This window comes from Lichenostomus cassidix, chromosome 29, assembly GCF_008360975.1.
Source record: "Lichenostomus cassidix isolate B80296 chromosome 29, HeHo_3.0, whole genome shotgun sequence".
NCBI classification, from domain to species: Eukaryota; Metazoa; Chordata; class Aves; order Passeriformes; family Meliphagidae; genus Lichenostomus; species Lichenostomus cassidix.
Window position 1 is genome coordinate 1190268 of NC_139509.1, and position 20835 is coordinate 1211102.

Consider the following 20835-nt stretch of genomic DNA (forward strand, 5'->3'; position numbering starts at 1 on the left):
CGATGTGTCACCCGTGTCACACTGCGTGTGTCACCTGTGTCACCCGTGTCATACCGCCCGTGTCCCCTGTGTCACACCGTGCGTCACCCGTGTCACACCACGCGTGTCACACCGCGCCTGTCACCCATGTCACGCCATGCGTGTCCCCGGTGTCACACCATGCGTGTCACCCATGTCACACCACCCGTGTCCCCCGTGTCACACCGCGCGTGTCACCCATGTCACACACACGTCACCCGTGTCACACCACGTATGCCACCCGTGTCACACCGCACGTGTCACCCCCGTGTCACACACCGTGTGTGTCACCCGTGTCACACACACATGTCACCCGTGTCACACCGCGTGTGTCACCCGTGTCACACCATGCGTGTGTCCCCTGTGTCACACATGTCACCCATGTCACACCGCGTGTGTCACCCGTTTCACACCGTGTGTGTCACTTGTGTCACACTGCGCGTGTCACCCGTGTCACACCGTGTGTCCCCTGTGTCACACCACATGTGTCCCCTGTGTCACACACATGTCACCCAAGTCACACCATGCGTGTCACCCGTGTCACACCGCGCGTGTCACCCATGTCACACATGTCACCCGTGTCACACACATGTCACCCGTGTCACCACTCGTGTCCCCACAGCGGCAGAGAATGTCCTGAAGAGAATGACAATCATCGGGGAGATCCTGAGCTTCAGAGCCATGGCGCAGCAGGGCCTGCGGGAGGTGGGACAGCGGGGACAGCGGGGGACACACTGAGGGACACCCTGAGGGACAGCGGGGGATAGCGGGGGACAGTGGGGGACACCCTGAGGGACAGCGGGGGACACACTGAGGGACACCCAGGGACAGCGGGGGACACTAGGGGACAGTGAGGGACACTGAAGGACACTAGGGGACAGTGAGGGACACTGAAGGACACTGGGGGACAGCAGGGGACAGCGAGGGACACTGGGGGACACTGAGGGACACCCTGAGGGACACCCAGGGACAGCCGGGAGACACTGAGGGACACCCCAAGGGACACCTGAGGGACAGCTGAGGGACATCCTGAGGGACACTGAGGGACACTGAGGGACAGCCGGGAGACACTGAGGGACACTGGGGGACAGCGAGGGACACTGAGGGACAGCTGGGAGACACTGAGGGACATCCTGAGGGACACTGGGGGACACCCCGAAGGACACCCTGAGACCCCCCCCAGCCCCCCATTTGGGGACACCAGACCCAAATTTGGGGACACAGGACCCCCCGGGACCCCCCAACCTCCCATTTGGGGACACAGGACCCTCATCTGGGGACACAGGACCCCCCAGCCCCCCATTTGGGGACACAGGACCCCAATTTGGGGACACCGGACCCCAATCTGGGGACACCGGACCCCAATTTGGGGACACAGGACCCCCCGGGACCCTCATTTGGGGACATAGGACCCCAATTTGGGGACACCTGCCCCTTTGTCCCCCGCAGGTGTTCTCGCAGCACTGTCCCTTCCTGCTGGGTCCCATCGAGAGCCTGGCGGACGTGGTGACCCCCGACATGGACATCAAGGTGGGGACAGCGACACGGGGCGCCACCTCGGGGCGACACCGCGTGCGACACCGCGTGTGACGTCACACGGTGTCCCCAGGTCACCCTGAGCATCTTCGAGCTGGCCTCGGCCGCGGGGATCCCGTGCGACGTGGACCCGGCGCTTGTCACCGCGCTGGCCACCAGCAGGACAGGTCTGGGCGGCTCTGGGGACACCGCGGGGTGTCGCTGTCACCCGGGTCGCCGTGTCACCCGGCTGTCGCCTGTCCCCGCAGAGGGCTCGTCGCCCGAGGAGGACTACAAGGTGTCCTGTCTGCTGCTGGTGTTCGTGGCAGTGTCGCTGCCCCTGCTGGCCGCTGACCCTTTGTCACTCTACAGCCCCGAGCTGGACGGTGAGGGATGGCGCTGTGGCACCGTGTCGCCGTGTCGCCGTGTCCCCGTGTCACCGTGTCACCGTGTGGCCGTGTCACCATGTCACTGTGTCACCCTGGCCGTGTGGCCGTGTGTCCCTGTGTCACCGTGTCGCCGTGTCACCGTGTTGCCGTGTCGCCGTGTCACTGTGTTCGTGTGTCCCTGTGTCACCGTGTCGCCGTGTTGCTGTGTCGCCGTGTCACCCTGGCCATGTCGCCGTGTGTCGCCGTGTCACCATGTCACCGTGTCACCATGTCACCGTGTCACCGTGTCACTGTGTTCGTGTGTCCCCGTGTCGCCGTGTCGCCGTGTCACCGTCGCCGTGTCGCCGTGTCACCGTGTCACCATGTCGCCGTGTCACCCTGTCTGTGTGTCCCCGTGTCTCCGTGTGTCCGTGTGTCCCCGTGTCACTGTGTCATCTTGCCCGTGTGTCCCTGTCTCCCTGTCCCTGTGTCCCCGCGTCCCCTTGTGTCCCCAAGTCCGTGTGTCCCCATGTCCCTGTGTCCCATGTCCCCCTGTCCCCTGTCCCCTGTCCATGTGTCCTTGTGTCCGTGTGTCCCCAAGTCCTTGTGTCCCCCTGTCCCAGTGTCCGTGTGTCCCCAAGTCCTTGTGTCCCTGTGTCTCCCTGTCCCTGTGTCCCCCTGTCCCTCTGTCCCCATGTCCCCCTATCCCAGTGTCCCTAACCGGTGTCCCCAACACTTCCTGTGTCCCCAACCCTCCTGTATCCCAACCATTTCTGTGTCCCCAACCCTTTCCTGTGTCCCCAAGCTCCCTGAATCCTTTCCCTTCCCATGTCCCCAGCCTGCAGTGTCCCCACCATTTCTGTGTCCCCAACATCCCTTAATCCTTTACCTTCCCGTGTCCCCACCCCGCGGTGTCCCCCGCTGTCCCCAGCCGGTGTCCCCAGCTGATGTCCCCAACTGGTGTCCCCAGCCAGTGTCCCCCACTGTCCCCAACCGCTGTCCCCAACCGCTGTCCCCAACCGCTGTCTCCTGCTGTCCCCAACTGGTGTCCCCCACTGTCCCCAACTGCTGTTCCCCGCTGTCCCCAACTGCTGTCCCCAACCGCTGTCCCCAACCGCTGTCCCCAACTTCTGTCCCCAACCGCTGTCCCCTGCTGTCCCCAGCCGGTGTTCCCAACCGCTGTCCCCAGCCAATGTCCCCCGCTGTCCCCAACTGCTGTTCCCCGCTGTCCCCAACTGCTGTCCCCAACTTCTGTCCCCAACTGCTGTCCCCAGCCACTGTCCCCAACCGGTGTCCCCAACTGGTGTCCCCCAGTGTCCCCAACTGCTGTCCCCAACCCGCAGTGTCAACCGCTGTCCCCAACTGCTGTGCCCCGCTGTCCCCAACCTGCGGTGTCCCCCGCTGTCACCAACCTGCTCTGTCCCCTGCTGTCCCCAGGCTACCCCAACAACGTGCACTGCCTGGCCAAGGCCATTGTCCAGCTCTCGGCTGCTCTCTTCACTGCCCACGGCAAGAACATCGAGACTCACCTCAAGGAGTTCCTCATGGTCAGCCGGGCTCTGTCCCCAGGGGGTGGCACTGTCCCCAGGGGGTGGCACTGTCCCCTCCCCCGATGGCTCTGTCCCCAAGGGGTGGCCCTGTCCCCATGGGGGTGGCCCTGTCCTCTCGGCGGTGGCACTGTCTCCTCCCTGGGGTGTCCTTGTCCCCTCCCCGGGATGGACCTGTCCCCTCCCCAGGAGGGTGGCCCTGTCCCCTCCCCGGGTGGCCCTGTCCCCTCCCTGGGTGGCCCTGTCCCCATGGGTGTGTCCCTGTCCCCACCGCTGACTGTCCCTATCCCCAGGGGGATGTCCCTGTCCCCATGGGGTGGCCCTGTCCCCATGAGGGTGGCCCTGTCCCCATGAGGGTGGCCCTGTCCCCATGAGGGTGGCCCTGTCCCCTCCCTGGGGTGTCCCCATCCCCAGGGGGTGTCCCCATCCCTTCCCTGGGTGTCCCTGTTCCCTCTCTGGGGTATCCCTGTCCCTACCGCTGACTGTCCCTGTCCCCATGGGGGTGGCCCTGTCCCCTCCCCGGGTGTTCCTGTCCCCTCCCCGGCTGTCCCCATGGGTGTGTCGCTGTCCCCCCGGCTGACTGTCGCTGTCCCCAGCTGGCCTCGGCCAGCCTCCTGCAGCTGGGCCAGGAGCAGGACAAGGTGCGGGTGAGGAACAGAGACTCCATCGTGCTGCTGCTGCACCTGGTGAGGGACCTGGGGACACCTGGAGACACCTGGGGGGACCTGGGGACACCTGGGGGGACCTGGGGACACCTGGAGACACCTGGTGAGGGACCTGGGGACACCTGGGGGGCTCTGGGGGCACCTGGGGACACCTGGAATATCCCAAATAATATCCCAACTATTCCAAATATCCAAAATATCCCAAACAGCCCCAAATATGCCAAATATTCAAAATATTCCAAATAGTACAAATATTTGAAATATCCCAAATATTCCAAATAGTCAAAATATGTAAAAAATATCCCAAATATGCCAACTATTCAAAATATTTGAAATATTCCAAATATCCAAAATATCCCAAATATGCTAAATATGCCAAATATCCCAACTATCCCAAATATTCAAAATATTCAAAATATTCCAAATATTCGAAACATCCCAAACATCCCAAAAATCCCAAATATCCTAAACATTCCAAATATTCCAAAAATCCCAAATATTCCAAATATCTGAAATATCCCAAATATGCCAAATATTCGAAAAATTCTAACTATTCCAAATATCCCAAATATCCCAAACATCCCGACTATGCCAAATATTCAAAATATCCCAAATATTTGAAATATCTCAATCATCCCAACTATCCCAATCATCCCAAGTATCCCAAATATTCAAAATATTCCAAATATCCCAATTATTCCAATTATTCCAAACATCCCAAATATTCAAAATATTTCAAATATCCCAAATATATCCCAAATATCCCAAATAAGATCGCAAACCTCCCAAACCTCCCAAATTTTCCTGGAGCCACTGGGGATTGGGAGGGTGGGGGGCTGATGGGTGTCTCCCCTACCCCAAACCCCTCAAAAGCCCCAAAAAAACCCAAAAAAACCCAAAAAACTCCCCAAAACCTCCCAGAACCCCAAAACTCCCCAAAAAGCCCCCAAAACCCCCAACCCCCCCAAAAAAACCCCAAACTCCCCCAAAAACCCAACCCCCAAAAAACCCCCCAAAACCCGCAAAAAACCCCAAAACTCCCCCCAAAAAAAACCCCAAAACCCCCAAAAAACCCAAAACCCCAAAATCCCCCCAACCCCCCCAAAAACCCCAAAACCCCCAAGAAACCCCCCAAAAAACCCCAAAACCCCAAACCCCGAAACCCCCAAACCCCCAAAACCCCCCAAACCCAAAACCCCCAAAACCCAAAACCCCCAAAACCCAAAAAACCCCCAAAGAACCCAAAAACCCCCAAAACCTCCCAAACCCCCCAAAATCCCCCAAAACCCCAAAACCCCCAACCCCCAAAACACCCAAACCCCGAAAAATCCAAAAACCCCAAAACCCCAAACCCCCAAACCCCAAATCCCCCATTCTAGATGGTGGCCGAGTCGTCCTTCCTCACGCTGGACATGCTGGAGAGTTGTTTCCCTACGTGCTGCTGAGGAACGCCTTCCGAGCCGTGTGCAGAGAGACCCCCAGAGCCCCCCAGTAATGAGAGACCCCCTGAGACCCCCAGTAATGAGAGACCCCCTGAGAGACCCAGAGACCCCCAGAGCTGAGAGAGAGACCCCCCGAGCTGAGAGACCCCCCGAGCCCCCCAGTAATGAGAGACCCCCCGAGCTGAGAGACCCCCAGAGCCCCCCAGAGCTGAGAGACCCTGTCAATGAGAGAGCCCGGGGACCCCAGAGCTGAGACCCTGAGACCCCCAGAGCTGAGAGAGAGACCCCCAGACACCCCCAGGGCCCCCAGAGCTGAGAGACCCCAGACCCAGAGACCCCCAGAGCTGAGAGACCCTCCGAGACACCCAGAGCTGAGAGACCCCCAGGGACACCCAGAGACCCCAGGAGCTGAGAGACCCCCTGAGAGACCCAGAGACCCCAGTGCTGAGAGACCCCTGAGATCCCCAGAGCTGAGACCCTCCAAGCCCCCAGAGACCCCCGAGCCCCCAGTGCTGAGAGAGACCCCCAGGGCCCCCCAGAGCTGAGAGACCCCTTGAGACCTCAGGGACCCCAGAGCTGAGAGAGAGACCCCAGAGACCCCAGTAATGAGAGAGACCCCAGAGACCCCAGAGCTGAGAGGGACCTCCAGAGACCCTCAGGGACCCCCAGAGACCTCCAGCACTGAGAGAGACCCCCAGAGACCCCCAGAGCTGAGAGACCCCCAGGGACCTCCAGAGACCCCCAGGGACCCCCAATGATGAGAGAGAAACCCCCAGAGACCCTCAGAGCTGAGAGACCTCCAGGGACCCCCAGTACTGAGAGACCCCCGGGACTCCCAGGGACCCCCAGAGCTGAGAGACCCCCAGGGACACCCAGAGACCCCCAGGGACCCTCAGTAATGAGAGAGAGACCCCCGGGAACCCCCAGAGACCCCCAGAGCCACCCAGTGCTGAGAGACCCCCAGTAATGAGAGACCCCCAGAGACCCCCAGTACTGGGAGAGAGCCCCCCCGACCCCCCAGCACTGAGGGAGAGACCCCCGACCCCCAGAGCCCCCCAGCACTGAGAGACCTCCCGAGACCCCCAGAGCCCCTCAATAGAGAGAGAGACACCCCCAGAGCCCCCCAACACTGAGAGAGACCCCCAGAGCCCGCCAGTGAGAGACCCCCGAGCACTGAGAGCCCCCAGAGCCCCCAGAGCCCCCAGCACTGAGAGAGAGACCCCCGACCCCCCAGAGCGACCCCGTGCCCCTCCCCAAATTCCCTCCCTGTCTCCTCCAGGACCCCCGTGTCCTCCCGACCCCAAATCCCCCAATTCACCCTCCAAGACCCCCACGTCCCACCCCAAATCCCTCCCTGTCCCCCCAGGACCCCAATGTCCCCTCAGGACCCCAATGTCCCCCGACCCCAAATCCCCCTCCCTGTCCCCCAGGACCCAAATCCTCTGTGTCCCTCCAGGACCCCGTGTCCCACCCCAAATCCCCACCAACCCCCCTGAGACCCCAACCTCTCCGCGCCCCCCTCCCCGCTGAGTGCCACCACATTGTCCCCAAGTGTCCCCAAGTGTCCCCAAGTGTCCCCAAGTGTCCCCAAGTGTCCCCCCGCCGCCGCCGCCAATAAAAATCCGCTTTTTCCCCAAAACTTTGGGACTCTTCCCGGAATTTTTTGGGACCCTCGGGGTGGTCTGGGGGTGTCCGGGAGGTGTCCGGAGGGGTCTGGGGGTGTCCGGAGGGGATTTTGGGGGTGTCCGGAGGGGTCTGGGGGTGTCCAGGGGGGTCTGCGGGTGTCTGGAGGGTGTCCGGGACTTCCCCCGTGCCTCAGTTTCCCTTCTCCCGCTCCCCCCAGACCCATTTTTCCCCCATTTTTCCCCATTTCCCCCCCATATTTTTCACACATTTCCCCCATTTTTCCCCCATTTTTTCCCTATTTTTCCTCATTTTCTCCATTTTTCTCCCATTTTCTCCTTTTTCCCATTTTCCCCCATTTTTCCCCATTTTTCTCCCATTCTCCCATTTCCCCAATTTTTCCCAATTTCCCAATTTCCCCAATTTTCCCATTTTTCTCCCATTATTTCCCCCATTTTTCCACATTATTTCCCCATTTTTTCACAGATTTTTCCCCCAATTTTTTCCCCAATTTTTTTCCCATTTCCCCCCATATTTTCCTCCATTTTTTCCCATTTTTTCTCATCATTTTCACCCATTTTTCCCCATTTTTCCACTTATTTTCCCCATTTTTTCACCGTTTTCCCCCAATTTTTTCCCCATTTTTTCCCCATTTTTTCCCCATTTTTCCCCATTTTTTCCCATTTTCCCCCATTTTTCCCCTCATTTTTTCCCCCCTTCCCCCTTTCCCCCATTTTCCCCCATATTTTTCCCCATTTCTCCCCCATTTTTCCCCCATTTCCCCATTTCCCCCATTTTTCCCCATTTCCGGCAGTTTTTATTTCCCTCCCGAGCCTCATTTTTGGGGAACATTTTCGTTGCCATTCCTCGCACGGCGACAGCTCCGGATGAGTCACCGGCAGCGGCGACAGAGCCAGCCGAGCCCCCCCGGACCCCCCCGACCGAGACCCCCCCGGGGCCAAAATCGGGTTCAAAATAAAACCCCAAAAACCCCAAATCCCTGGGAAGATCCCTCGGACCCCCCCGGGGATTTGGGGGGAGAGAAATCGAGGCAAAAATCAAAAATAATCAAATCCCCCCATCCCGGGAAAGACCCCCTCGGAGCCCCCCAGGACCGAGACCCCCCTCGGGGATTCGGGGGGAGAAAAATCGGGGGGAAAATAGGGTTAAAAATAAATCCCCAAATCCCTGGAAAGACCCCTCGGACACCCCCGGGGGTTTGGGGGGAGAAAAATCGGGGGGAAAATAGGGTTAAAAATAAATCCCCAAATCCCTGGAAAGACCCCTTGGAGGCCCCCGGGACCGAGACCCCCCCAAATCCCGGGGAGAGCAAAAATCGGGTTAAAAATAAATCCCAAACCCCCCAAATCCCTGGAAAGATCCCTCGGACCCCCCCGGGGATTTGGGGGGAGAAAAATCGCGGCGAAAATGGAGTTAAAAATAAAACCCCCAAACCGGCGCGACCCCCGTAGGACCTCCCCGGGACAGAGACCCCTCCGGGGATTTTGGGGAGCAAAAATCGGGGCAAAAATCCCCTTAAAAATCAATCCCAACCCCCCAAACCCCAGGAACGACCCCGGCGCGACCACCCTGAGACCCCCCCGTGACCGAGACCCCCCCGGGGAATTCGAGAGGACCAAAATCCCGGAAAAATCTCGGCAAAATCGCTTTAAAATCTCGGCAAAAATCGCTTTAAAAATCAACCCCAAACCCCCCAAATCCCGGGCACGACCCCTCGGACCCCCCCGGGGATTCGGGGGGACCAAAATCTCGGCAAAAATCGCTTTAAAAATCAATATAAAATCCCCCAAAACCCCAGGCACGACCCCGCCGCGACCACCCCCTGATCGAAACCCCCCCGGCGATCCGGGAGGGAAGAAAATCACGGCAAAATCGAGTTAAAAATCCCCTTAAAAATCAATATAAAACCCCCTAAACCCCCCAAAACCCCAGGCACGACCCCGCCGCGACCCCCCCGTGATCGAGACCCCCCCAGGGAATTCGAGAGGACCAAAATCTCGGCAAAATCTCGGTAAAATCCCTTTAAAATCTCGGCAAAAATCGCTTTAAAAATCAATATAAAACCCCCCAAACCCCCCAAATCCCGGGCACGACCCCTCGGACCCCCCCGGGGAATTCGGGGGGACCAAAATCTCGGCAAAATCTCGGTAAAATCCCTTTAAAATCTCGGCAAAATCGCTTTAAAAATCAATATAAAACCCCCAAACCCCCAAAACCCCCGGCACGACCCCGCCGCGACCCCCCCGGGGAATTCGAGAGGACCAAAATCTCGGCAAAATCGAGGCAAAAATCACTTTAAAAATCAATATAAAACCCCCCAAATCCCGGGAACGACCCCGGTGCAACCACCCTTGGACCCCCCATGACCGAGACCCCCCCAGGATCTCGGGGGGACCAAAATCGCTTTAAAATCGAGGCAAAAATCGCTTTAAAAATCGACCCCAAACCCCCCAAACCCCAGGAACGACCCCTGACCGAGACCCCCCCGGGGAATTCGAGAGGACCAAAATCTCGGCAAAATCTGGTAAAATCGCTTTAAAATCTCGGCAAAAATCGCTTTAAAAATCAATATAAAACCCCCCAAACCCCCCAAATCCCGGGCACGACCCCTCGGACCCCCCCGGGGATTCGGGGGGAGCAAAATCTCGGCAAAAATAAAATCAAAAACCCCCCAAACCTCCGGCACGACCCCGCCGCGACCCCCGCCCGCCCCAGCCCCGTTCCCGGGGCTCCGCCGCCCCCAAGCGGAGCTATTTCGGAGCTCATCAATCACGAGTCCCCAAAATCGTTCCTCCCCGCCAATTGCAATTTTCTCTCCCCCCAGTGAGAGCTTTTTGTCTCTCGCTCGCCCACCCAGCCCAGCCCCGGAGCCCCCCGACACGCGTGGGGCCCCGCGCCCCTCCCCCACCCCGGAGCTGGGCCACTCCCTCCCCCAAGTTTCGGCAGCCGAAAATTGAGGTTTTTTTGGAAAGTCGGGATGGTTTTGAGGGTTTTCTACCCTAAAAAATGGAGTTGAGAAGCTCAAATGAGAGCCCGAAATTGGAGGATCTCAATATTGAGGTTTTTTGGAAAGTCGGGATGGTTTTGAGGGTTTTTCTCCCAAAAAAATGGAGTTGAGAAGCCTAAAATGGGGTGGAGGAACCCAAAATTCGAGGATCCCAAAATTGAGGTTTTTTTGGGAAACTTGGGATGGTTTTGAGGATTTTCCCCCAAAAAAATGGACTTGAGGAACCCAAAATTCGAGGACCCCAAAAGCAGTTTGGGGACCCCGAAATTGCTTTGAGTGACCCCAAAATGAGTTCGTGGATCCCCCAAAAAATCGACTTGAGAACCCCAAAATGAGGCGGAACCCAAAATTCGAGGATCCCAAAATTGAGGTTTTTTTTGGGAAAGTCGGGATGGTTTTGAGGATTTTCTACCCAAAAAAATGGACTTGAGAAGCCCCAAAATGGGAACCCGAAATTGGAGGATCCCAAAATTGAGGTTTTTTGGGAAAGTCGGGATGGTTTTGAGGGTTTTCTACCCAAAAAATGGAGTTGAGAAGCCTAAAATGGGATGGAGGAGCTCAAAATTCGAGGATCCCAAAATTCGAGGATCCCAAAAGCAGTTTTGGGGACATTGAAATCAGTTTGAGTGACCCCAAAATGAGTTGGAGACCCCAAAAATCAGCTCGAGGATCCCCCAAAAAATCGACTTGAGAACCCCAAAATGGGAGCCCGAAATTCGAGGATCTCAAAATTTAGGGGTTTTGGGAAACTCGGGATGGTTTTGAGGGTTTTCCACCCTAAAAATGGACTTGAGAAACCCTAAATGAGATGGAACCCAAAATTCGAGGAGCCCAAAATTCGAGGACCCCAAAATTGAGGTTTTTTTTGGAAATTCCGGGATGCTTTTGAGGGTTTTCCCCCCAAAAAAATGGACTTGAGAACCCCAAAATTAGGTGGAGGAGCCCAAAATTGAGGATTTTTGAGAAACTCGGGATGGTTTTGAGGGTTTTCTACCCAAAAAATGGACTTGAGAACTCCCAAAATGAGGTGGAGGAACCCAAAATTGGAGGATCCCAAAATTCGAGGATCCCAAAAGCAGTTTGGGGACCCCGAAATTGGCTGGAGTGACCCCAAAATGAGTTTGAGATCCCAAAAATCAGTCCGAGGATCCCCCAGATCAGTTCGAGGACCCTCAAGTTTTGTTTGAGGACCCTGAAATGACCCGGAGGACCCCGAAATGAGTTGAAAAACCCCAAAATAAGGACTTGGAGACCCCAAAATAAGGACTTGGAGACCCCAAAATGAGTTGAAAGACCCCAAAATGACTTGAAAGACCCCGAAATGAGGACTTGGAGGCCCCAAAATGAGTTGAAGACCCCCAAATGAGGGTCGGAGACCCCAAAATGAGGACTGGAGACCTCAAAATGAGTTGAAAAACCCCAAATGAGGGTTGGAGGCCCCAGAATGAGTTGAAAGACCTCAAAATGAGTTGGAAGACCCCAAAATGAGGACTAGAGACCCCAAAATGACTTGAAAAAACCCAAAATGAGGACCTGGAGACCCCAAAATGAGGGCTGGAGACCCCAAAATTACTTGAAAGACCCCGAAATGAGTACTTGGAGACCCCAAAATGACTTGAAGGACCCCAAAACGAGGACTTGGAGACCCCAAAATAAGTTGAAGGGCCCCAAAATGAAGGTTGAAGCCCCCAAATGAAGGGTCAAAGACCCCCAAAGCATCCCCAGCGAGGTCTGTCACCCCCAGGCTGACCCCTGCAATGGCTGAAGGTGACAAGGACAGTTCCAGGGTGGCCCTGGGGGCGGTTGGGGGGCTCACCTGTCCCCCCCCCAGGCGGTGCAGGGTGGGCGTCGCTCCCACCCACGCCGTTACATAAAAGCTGATTAATATTCCTCGGGGGCGCGCGCGGCGCGTGCCCGGGAGGCTGAGGGGGGTGTCGCCCCCCTCCCCACCCTCGGGGGTCTCCCCCACCCCAAAAACCCCCCCAGGGTCAGCCCAGAGCCCCCCAGAGCCGCAGCGCCCCCCAGGGGTCCAGGGGGAGGTCACAAGGTGGGTCTGGGGTCTTCTCCAGCCCCCCCAGGGCAGGTGAGAGGCCTGGAGTTTGGGTAGGTCCTACAATAATAGGATGGGGGGGGCTGTTGATCCCACAGAGGGAGGGGACAGAAAGGGACAGAGGGGGATCGTGGAGGGGTCTGGGGGTCGCAGTGCCCACCCTGGCAGGGCACAGGGGGGTCACTGTCCCTCCCCGGGGGGGTCACCGGGGGTCGCCAAACCCGGTGACATCCCTCTCGGGGGTCTCGGGTGCCTAACCCCCCCCTCACCGAGGATCCTGAGGGGTCCTGGGGGGCCCTGGGGGGTCCTGGGGGGTCCTGGGGGTCCTGGGGGTCTTGGGGATCTTGACCCCCCCTGCAGCTCCGGGCTGTCCTGGGGTGTCCCTGGGGGTCGTGAAGCCCCCAAATTAGGGTCTGGGGGCACAACTGCCATCTCCCCAGAGGGGTCCTGGGGGTTCCGGGGGTCCCGGGGGTCCTGAGGGTCCCGGGGGGTCCTGGGGGTCCTGGGGGTCCTGGGGGTCCTGGGGGTCCTGACCCCCCCGGAGCTCGGCGCAATCCCGGGGTGTCCCCGGGGGTCGTGCAGCCCCAAATTCGGGTCTGGGGGCACAACCCGCGGGGATCCCGGGGGTCCCACACCCTTCCCTCCCCTCGGGGGGTCCCGGGGCAGCTCTCCCCCCTCCCCACGTTCCCCTGGGGGTCCCGGCGGCGCGCGGGGCTGGGCGGAACCCCCCCGTTAGCATCCCCCGCCCCCGGCTCCCCCCGCCCCGCCCCGCCCGCCGGTGCCGGTGCCGGCGCCGGCTCGGCCAAACTTGCGGCGAGCCCCGGCCGGCGGGAGGCACAACCGGTGGCGGACCGGGGCTCGGCGACACCGGGGAACGGCGACAGCGCGGCTCGGCGACACCGAGCATCCCCCGGTAAGAGCGCGCAGCATCGCCGGTTCCCCCCCCGGTTCTCCTCCCTGCCCATCCCGGCGCTGCCCATCGCCGCTCCTCCGCTCCTCGCCCCGGTTCTCCTTCCCGGTTCTCCCCCAGCCCGGTTTTCCCCCAGCCCGGTTCTCCTTCCCGGTTCTCCTTCCCGGTTCTCCTCTCCGGTTCTCCTCCCTGGTTCTCCTCGCCGGTTCTCCTCCCGGTTCTCCTCGCCGGTTCTCCTTCCCGGTTCTCCCCCCCGGTTCCCCCCCGCCGCCCGGTTCTCCCGCTCTCCCCGCTCCCGGTTCTCCCTCTCCTCCCTCCCCGGCCCTCCTCCCTTCCCGGCTCTCCCCTCCCGGTTCTCCCCTGCCGGTGCTCCCACCCCCGGTGCGCGGATCCATCTTGGCTCCGGTGCTGCCTGCGCAGCCGCCGGCTACCGGGAGGCGGGGGGAGCTACCGGGGTGGGGGGGAAACCGGTTACCGGGGAGCCGCCGCGGTTTGCGGGGGGAGCGGAGCGGCGGGAGGCACCGGTACCGCCGGTTACCGGGGAGAAGCCGCGGTTTGCGGGGCTCGGGAGCGGCGGGGGGTTTCGGGAGGCACCGGGGGGGTTTCGGGAGGCACCGGGGGGTTTCGGGAGGCACCGGGGGGCTACGGGAGGCCGCGGCGGAGGGCCCGGCCGGGGCTGAGCGGCGCTGCCGGTGCTCAGGGGCGATGGAGGCGCCGCGGAGCCTCCCGGGGCTGGAGCGGGAGCGCGGCGCGCTGGACGCGGCCGGAGGTTGCCAATCGCCGCTGGACACCAAGGCCGTGCCCGGCAGGAAGGTCTGGGTCAAGCTGCGGGCGCTGTGAGTGAAAATCCCCCCCGGAGCCCCCGAGAGAGACCCCCGAGAGAGACCCCAGAGAGAGACCCCCGAGAGGGACCCCAGAGAGAGACCCCCGAGAGGGACCCCCGAAAGGAGAGAGGGGAACCTCAAATTGGGAGCTTCAGACCCCAAATTGGGAGCTTTAAACCCCAAATCGGGACCCTTAAACCCCGAAAGGAGAGAGGGGAACCCCAAATCGGGACCTTCAGACCCCAAAGCGGGAGCTTTAAACCCCAAATCGGGACCCTCAGACCCCAAATCGGGAGCCTTAAATCCCAAAACGAGAGAGGCAGACCCCAAATTGGGAGCTTTAAACCCCAAATCGGGACCCTTAAACCCCGAAACGAGAGAGGCAAACCCCAAATCGGGACCCTCAGACCCCAACCTGTGACCCCCAAATCCCAATGTGGGATGAACAAACCAGGACCCCTTAAACCCCAAATTGGAGCCCTTAAACCCCAAATTGGGACCTTTAAACTCCAAACCAGGAGCCTCAAACCCCAAATCGGCAGCTTTAAACCCCAACCTGTGGCTCCCAAATCCCAGTGTGGGATGCACAAAGCAGGACCCCTCAAACCCCAAATCGGGACCCTCAGACCTCAAATCAAAAGGCTTAAATCCCAGCCTGGAACCCCCAAATCCCAGTCAGGGATGAACAAACCAGGACCCCTCAGACCCCAAATCGGGACCTTTAAACCCCAAATCGGAACCCCTAAACCCCAAATCGGGACCTTTAAACCCCAAACTGGGACCCTTAGACACCAAATTGGGACCCTTAAATCCCAACCTGCGGCTCCCAAATCCCAATCTGGGATGCACAAAGCAGGACTCCATAAACCCCAAACCGAGACCCTCAAACCCCAAATCGGGAGCTTTAAACCCCAACCTGTGGCTCCCAAATCCCAGTGTGGGATGAACAAATCAGGACCCCTTAAAACCAAAATCGGGACCCTCAAACCAGGACCCCTTAAACCCCAAATCGGGACCTTTAAACCCTAAATCGGGACCCCCAAACTAGGACCCCTTAAACCCCAAATCGGGACCTTTAAACCCTAAATCGGGACCCTCAAACCAGGACCCCTCAAACCCCAAACCGGGACCCCAAATCCCACCCTGGGACCCCCAAACCCCAAATCGGGACCCCCAAATCCCAACCTGAGACCCCAAATCCCAACCTGGGACCCCAAACCCCAAATCGGGACCCCCAACCCTGGGACCCCAACCCCACCCCTGAGACCCCAAATCCCACCCTGGGACCCCAAACCCCAAATCGGGACCCCAAATCCCAACCTGAGACCCCAAATCCCAACCTGGGACCCCAAACCCCAAATCGGGACCCCCAAACCCCAAATCGGGACCCCAAACCCCACCCTGAGACCCCAAATCCCACCCTGGGACCCCCAAACCCCAAATCGGGACCCCCAAATCCCAACCTGAGACCCCAAATCCCAACCTGGGACCCCAAACCCCAAATCGGGACCCCCAAATCCCAACCTGAGACCCCAAATCCCACCCTAGGACCCCCAAACCCGCACCCTGAGCCCACCCGAGGACCCCAACCCCACAAACCCTGACACCCCACTTTGGGGACATCCATCCTCCCCTAAGCCCCCCGCACTGTCCCCACCGCAGGCAGGGACCTTCTGCTGTCCCCAAGGAGCCCCGAGATGTCCCCAAGGACCCCCGAGATGTCCCCAAGGACCCCCGAGATGTCCCCAACCCCTTGGGTCCCCCCCGACTCCGTTGTACCCCCTGGGTTGGGGACACTCCCCGGAATTGGGGACACCCCCAGAATTGGGGACACCCCCAGAACTGGGGACACCTCCTGGGTTGGGGACATCCCCAGAATTGGGGTCCCCCTTCCCCCAGCATGGCTCTGAGGGGACAACTCCCGGAGTGTCACCCTGAGTGTCCCCGCGGGGTGACAAAGGCCCCGCGGTGTCCCCAACCCTGTGGCAGCAGCGCAGGTGCCGCAGGTGCCACCTCCTTGTCCCCAACCCCCTCGGGGGGGGCTGGCGGGGGGTGCCACCCCCTCACCTGTGTCGCAGGGAGCTCACGTGTCCCCGCGCCCACCTGCGGCACGTGTCGCGCGTGGGGGGGGTGGGGGGTCCCCAGGGGGGCACCACGTGCTTGGGGACACGTGTGGGGGACAAGGCGGGCCGGGTGGCAGCGATGGCACACGCGTGTGGCACACCTGGGCGTGCGAGGGGACAGGCGAGGGGACAGGCGAGGGACAGGCGAGGGGACACGCGAGGGACACGAGAGGGGACACTCGAGGGGACAGGTGAGGGGACACGAGAAGGGACAGGCGAGGGGACACGCGAGGGGACAAGCGAGGGGACAGGCGAGGGGACACGGGAGGGGACAAGCGAGGGACAGGCGAGGGGACAGGCGAGGGACAGGCGAGGGGACAAGCGAGGGGACAAGCGAGGGACACGAGAAGGGACAGGCGAGGGGGCAGGCGAGGGACAGGCGAGGGGAAACGAGAGGGGACAAGCGAGGGGACAGGCGAGGGACACGAGAGGGGACAAGCGAAGGGACAGGAGAGGGACAGGAGAGGGACAGGCGAGGGGACAGGCGAGGGGACACGCGAGGGACACGAGAAGGGACAGGCGAGGGACACGGGAGGGGACAGACGAGGGGACAAGAGAGGGGACAGGCGAGGGGACAAGAGAGGGGACAGGCGAGGGGACACGGGAGGAGACAGGCGAGGGACAGGCGAAGGGACAGGCGAGGGGACAGGCGAGGGGACACGAGAAGGGACAAGCGAGGGGACAGGCGAGGGGACAGGCGAGGGGACAGGCGAGGGGACACGCGAGGGACACACACGAGGGGACAAGCGAGGGGACATGTGAGGGGACAGGCGAGGGGACAGGCGAGGGACACGCGCGGGGACAGGCGAGGGGACACGCGAGGGACACACACGAGGGGACACGCGAGGGACACACGCGTGGGCAGGGGGGTGTGCGACACTCCGGGGGTGTCACACGAGCGCGCCAGGCGGGTGTGCGACACCCCTGGGTGGCCGCGGGGGTGGCACACGCGTGTCCCCACGTGAGCGCACGTGTCACCTCCCACAGGTGGGTGGACGTGTGTCCCCAAAGCGGGGGATGTCCCCTCCCCGAGTCCCCTCCCCGCTGTCCCCCCACGTTCCGAGGGGCAGCAGCACCCGTGGGTGACAATCCCGGGGGGTCCTGAGGCCACTCTGTCACCCACGGGGTGGCCTTGGGGACACCGGTGTCACACCGGCGGCTCTGTCCTCCCCGCGACAAGTGGCACTGGGGGGTGACAGGCGACACTGGGGGGTGACAGGTGGCACTGGGGGGTGACACCCGGCAGCGTGGCACAGCCCGACCCTCGTCCCTTGTCCCCACGAGTGTCCCCTCGCCCGTGCCACCAAGTGGGGGGTGGCTGTCCCCAGGCTGGGGGTCCCTGAGGGTCCCCACGGCGGGTGGCCGCGCGCGGGAAGGTGACAATCGCCTTCCCCAAGGTCACAGCGGCGCTGGTGACGTCTGTGCCACCCCCCCGCTCCCCCCGGCCCCCCTCGCTGTCACCGTCACTGTCGCCGTGACCGGGGGACGCGGTGGCCCCTCCCAGCCGAGCGGCTCCGGTCACCGCGGCGGCGACACGAGTGTCCTTGCGCTGGCCTGGTGGCAGCGCCCCGTGTCCCCGCGCTGTCACCATCCTGGGTCCCCACGCTGCCATCTCGTGACACTCTGTGCCACCCCGTGCCACCCAGTGCCACCTAGTGCCACCCAGTGCCACCTGTATCATCCTGTGCCACCTGTGCCACCCCATGTCACAGCGCCCCCTGTCCCCAACCCCGAGGGCTGTCCCCTTTGTCGCGGGGGGTCAGTGCCACCCTGTCCCCAACCCCGAGGGCTGTCCCCGCTATCGGGGGGGCTCAGTGCCACCCTGTCCCCATCCCGTGTGGCATGTGCTGTCCTGGGGATCAATGCCACCCTGTCCCCCCAGTGGTTGTCCCCGCTGTCCCCCGGGATCTCTCACACCCTGTCCCCCATCCCCGGGGGCTGTCCCCTTTGCCCCGGGGGGTCAATGCCACCCTGTCCCCATCCTGCATGGGATGAGCTGTCCTGGGGGGCTCAGTGTCATCCTGTCCCCCCGCAGTGTCCCCGCTGTCCCTCGGGATCTCTCACACCCTGTCCCCCCCCGGGGGCTGTCCCCTCTGTCCTGGGGGGTCAGTGTCACCCTGTCCCCGAGGTGGTTATCCCCACTGTCCCTTGGGGTCAATGCCACCCTGTCCCCCCCCGCCGGCTGTCCCCACTGTCCCTGCGGGATCTCTCACACCCTGTCCCCACTCCAGGCCTGTCCTGGGGGCTCAATGCCACCCTGTCCCCCCCCGGTGGGTGTCCCCACTGTCCCTGCGGATCTCTCACACCCTGTCTCCCCCCACCCCGGGGCTGTCCCCTCTCCCGGCTGTCCCCGCCGTGTCCCCTGTGTCCCCAGAGATCTCTCACACCCTGTCCCCCCGGTGGCTGTCCTGGGGACTCAATGCCACCCTGTCGCCCCCCGCTGGCTGTCCCCACTGTCCCTTGGGATCTCTCACACCTTGTCCCCACCCCAGGGGCTGTCCCCACTGTCCCTGGGGATCAATGTCACCCTGTCCCCACTCCAGGCCTGTCCTGGGGGGCTCAGTGCCACACTGTCCCCCCCCAGTGGTTGTCCCCACTGTCCCTGGGGATCTCTCACACTCCATCCCTCCCCCCTGGGGGCTGTCCCCTTTGTCCCGGGGGGTCAATGCCACCCTGTCCCCCCTCGCTGGCTGTCCCCACTGCCCCTGCGGATCTCTCACACCCTGTCCCCCTCCGCGGTGGCTGTCCCCGTCTGTCCCCGCCGTGTCCCCCGGTGTCCCCAAGGCTGCGCTACCTGGTGAAGCAGCTCGACTCGGGCGAGGTGAACGTGGAGGAGCTGAAGCGCAACCTGGAGTACGCCGCGTCCCTCCTCGAGGCCGTTTACATCGACGAGACCAGGTGGGGAGGCGACACCGCCGGGGACAGCCGCGTCCCCCCGAGGGGTGACACCACCCGCTGAGTGTCACCGCGGCCCTCAGGCAGGTGCTGGACACGGAGGACGAGCTGCGGGAGATGGGGTCGGACGCGGCGGTGCCCTCCGAGGTGCGCGACTGGCTGGCGGCGACCTTCACGCAGCAGGCGAGAGCCAAGGGGCGCCGGGCGGAGGAGAAACCCAAATTCCGCAGCATCGTGCACGCCGTGCAGGCTGGGATCTTCGTGGAGAGGTGGGGATGGGGAAATGGGGGTGGGGAGTGGGGGAATGGGGAAATTGGGGTGGGGAAATGGGAAATTGGGGTAGGAAATGGGAATTGGGGTGGGGAATGGGAATTGGGGTGGGGAATGGGGGAATTGGGTGGGAAATGGGGAATTGGGGTGGGGTATGGGGAATTGGGGTGGGAAATGGGGAAATTGTGGAATGGGGTGGGAATGGGAGAGGGGAAATGGGGAAATTGGGGTGGGAAATGGGGAAATTGGGGTGGGAAATGGGGAAATTGGGGTGGGGAATGGGGAAATTGGGTGGGAATGGGGGTGGGGTGGGGTGGTGGGGTGGGAAATTGGGGGTTGGGGTGGGAATGGGGAAATTGGGGAGAGAGAATGGGGAAAGGGGAAAATTGTGGTAGGAAATGGGGAATGGGGTGGGAAATATGAGAGGGGAAATGTTGGGGAAATGGGGTGGGGATGGGAGAGGGAAGGGAAAAGGTGGGAATGGGGAATGGGGAAGGAAATGGGAGAGGTGAAATGGGGAGTTGGAAATGGGGAAATTGGGGAAATATGGAAAGGGGGAAATTGGGGTGGGAAATGGAAATGGGGTGGGAAATGGGGAAATGGGGTGGGAATTGGGAGAGGGGAAAAATGGGGAGGGAAAATGGGAGAGGGAAAATGGGGAATGGGAAATGGGGAAAGAGGAAAATTGGGGTGGGAATGGGAGAAGGAAATGGGGAGAGGAGAAATTGGGGTAGGAAATGGGGTGGGAAATTGAGAGAGGGGAAAATTGCAGTAGGAAATGGGGAAATGGGGAGAGGGAAATGGGTGGGAAATGGGGAAATGGGCTGGGGAAGGGGGAAATGGGGAAATGGGGTGGGAAATAGGAGAGGGGAAATGGGGAATGGGGAAATGGGAGGGGGGGGTGGGGGGTGGGATGGAGGGAGGAAATGGGGGGAAATGGGAGAGGAATGGAATGGGAAGAGGGAATGGGGGAGGGAGGTGGGGAGAGGGGAATGGGGTGGGAATGGGGTTGTTTGGGAATGGGGGGGAAAATTGGGTAGGGAATGGAATGGGGCAGGAATGGGGGGGAAATGGGAGTGGGGGAAATGGGGGAATGGGGGAATGGGGGAATGGGAATTGAGGAAATGGGGAAATGGGGAATTGGGAGAGGGGAATGGGGAGGGAATTGGGATTCGGGGAAAAATAGGGTGGGAAATGGGAAGAGGGGAATGGGGAGCGAACGGGGAGAGGGGAAATCGGGGGTCAGACCCTCCCGGCGCCCCCCAGCCCTGCCTCTCCCCCCAGGATGTTCCGCAGGACATACACGGCCGTGGGGCCGAGCTACTCCTCCTCCGTCCTCAACTGCCTGAAGGTACCCCGAGAACCCCCGGGGGGCTGCTGGGGTCACTGGGAGCAACTGGGAATCACTGGGAGTGGCTGGGAATCGCTGGGAATCACTGGGAATAACTGGGAATAACTGGGAGTCATTGGGAGTCACTGGGAATAACTGGGAGTGGCTGGGAATGGCTGGGAGTCACTGGGAATGGCTGGGAGTCATTGGGAGTCACTGGGAATAAC

The 20835-nt window shown here is 61.0% G+C and overlaps 1 protein-coding gene and 1 pseudogene across 2 annotated transcripts in view; both read left to right on the forward strand.

The window, feature by feature from the left end:
- The window catches only part of LOC146425795 (uncharacterized), a 10665-nt pseudogene extending 5051 nt beyond the window's left edge, over positions 1-5614 (forward strand). Inside the window, exons 6-12 of the transcript XR_014846336.1 lie at positions 536-723; positions 1468-1548; positions 1628-1721; positions 1803-1919; positions 3339-3448; positions 4045-4134; positions 5493-5614. The product of XR_014846336.1 is annotated as an uncharacterized LOC146425795 (transcript). The remainder of the gene's footprint in view (positions 1-535; positions 724-1467; positions 1549-1627; positions 1722-1802; positions 1920-3338; positions 3449-4044; positions 4135-5492) is intronic.
- A 7417-nt stretch (positions 5615-13031) lies between these two features.
- Positions 13032-20835, forward strand: part of LOC146425796 (dual specificity calcium/calmodulin-dependent 3',5'-cyclic nucleotide phosphodiesterase 1B-like) — a 12152-nt gene continuing 4348 nt past the window's right edge. The window contains exons 1-5 of the mRNA XM_085041086.1: positions 13032-13169; positions 13867-14002; positions 18898-19011; positions 19092-19277; positions 20563-20629. Coding sequence (XP_084897212.1) covers positions 13872-14002; positions 18898-19011; positions 19092-19277; positions 20563-20629 — 498 coding nt within the window. The 5' untranslated portion in view covers positions 13032-13169; positions 13867-13871. The remainder of the gene's footprint in view (positions 13170-13866; positions 14003-18897; positions 19012-19091; positions 19278-20562; positions 20630-20835) is intronic.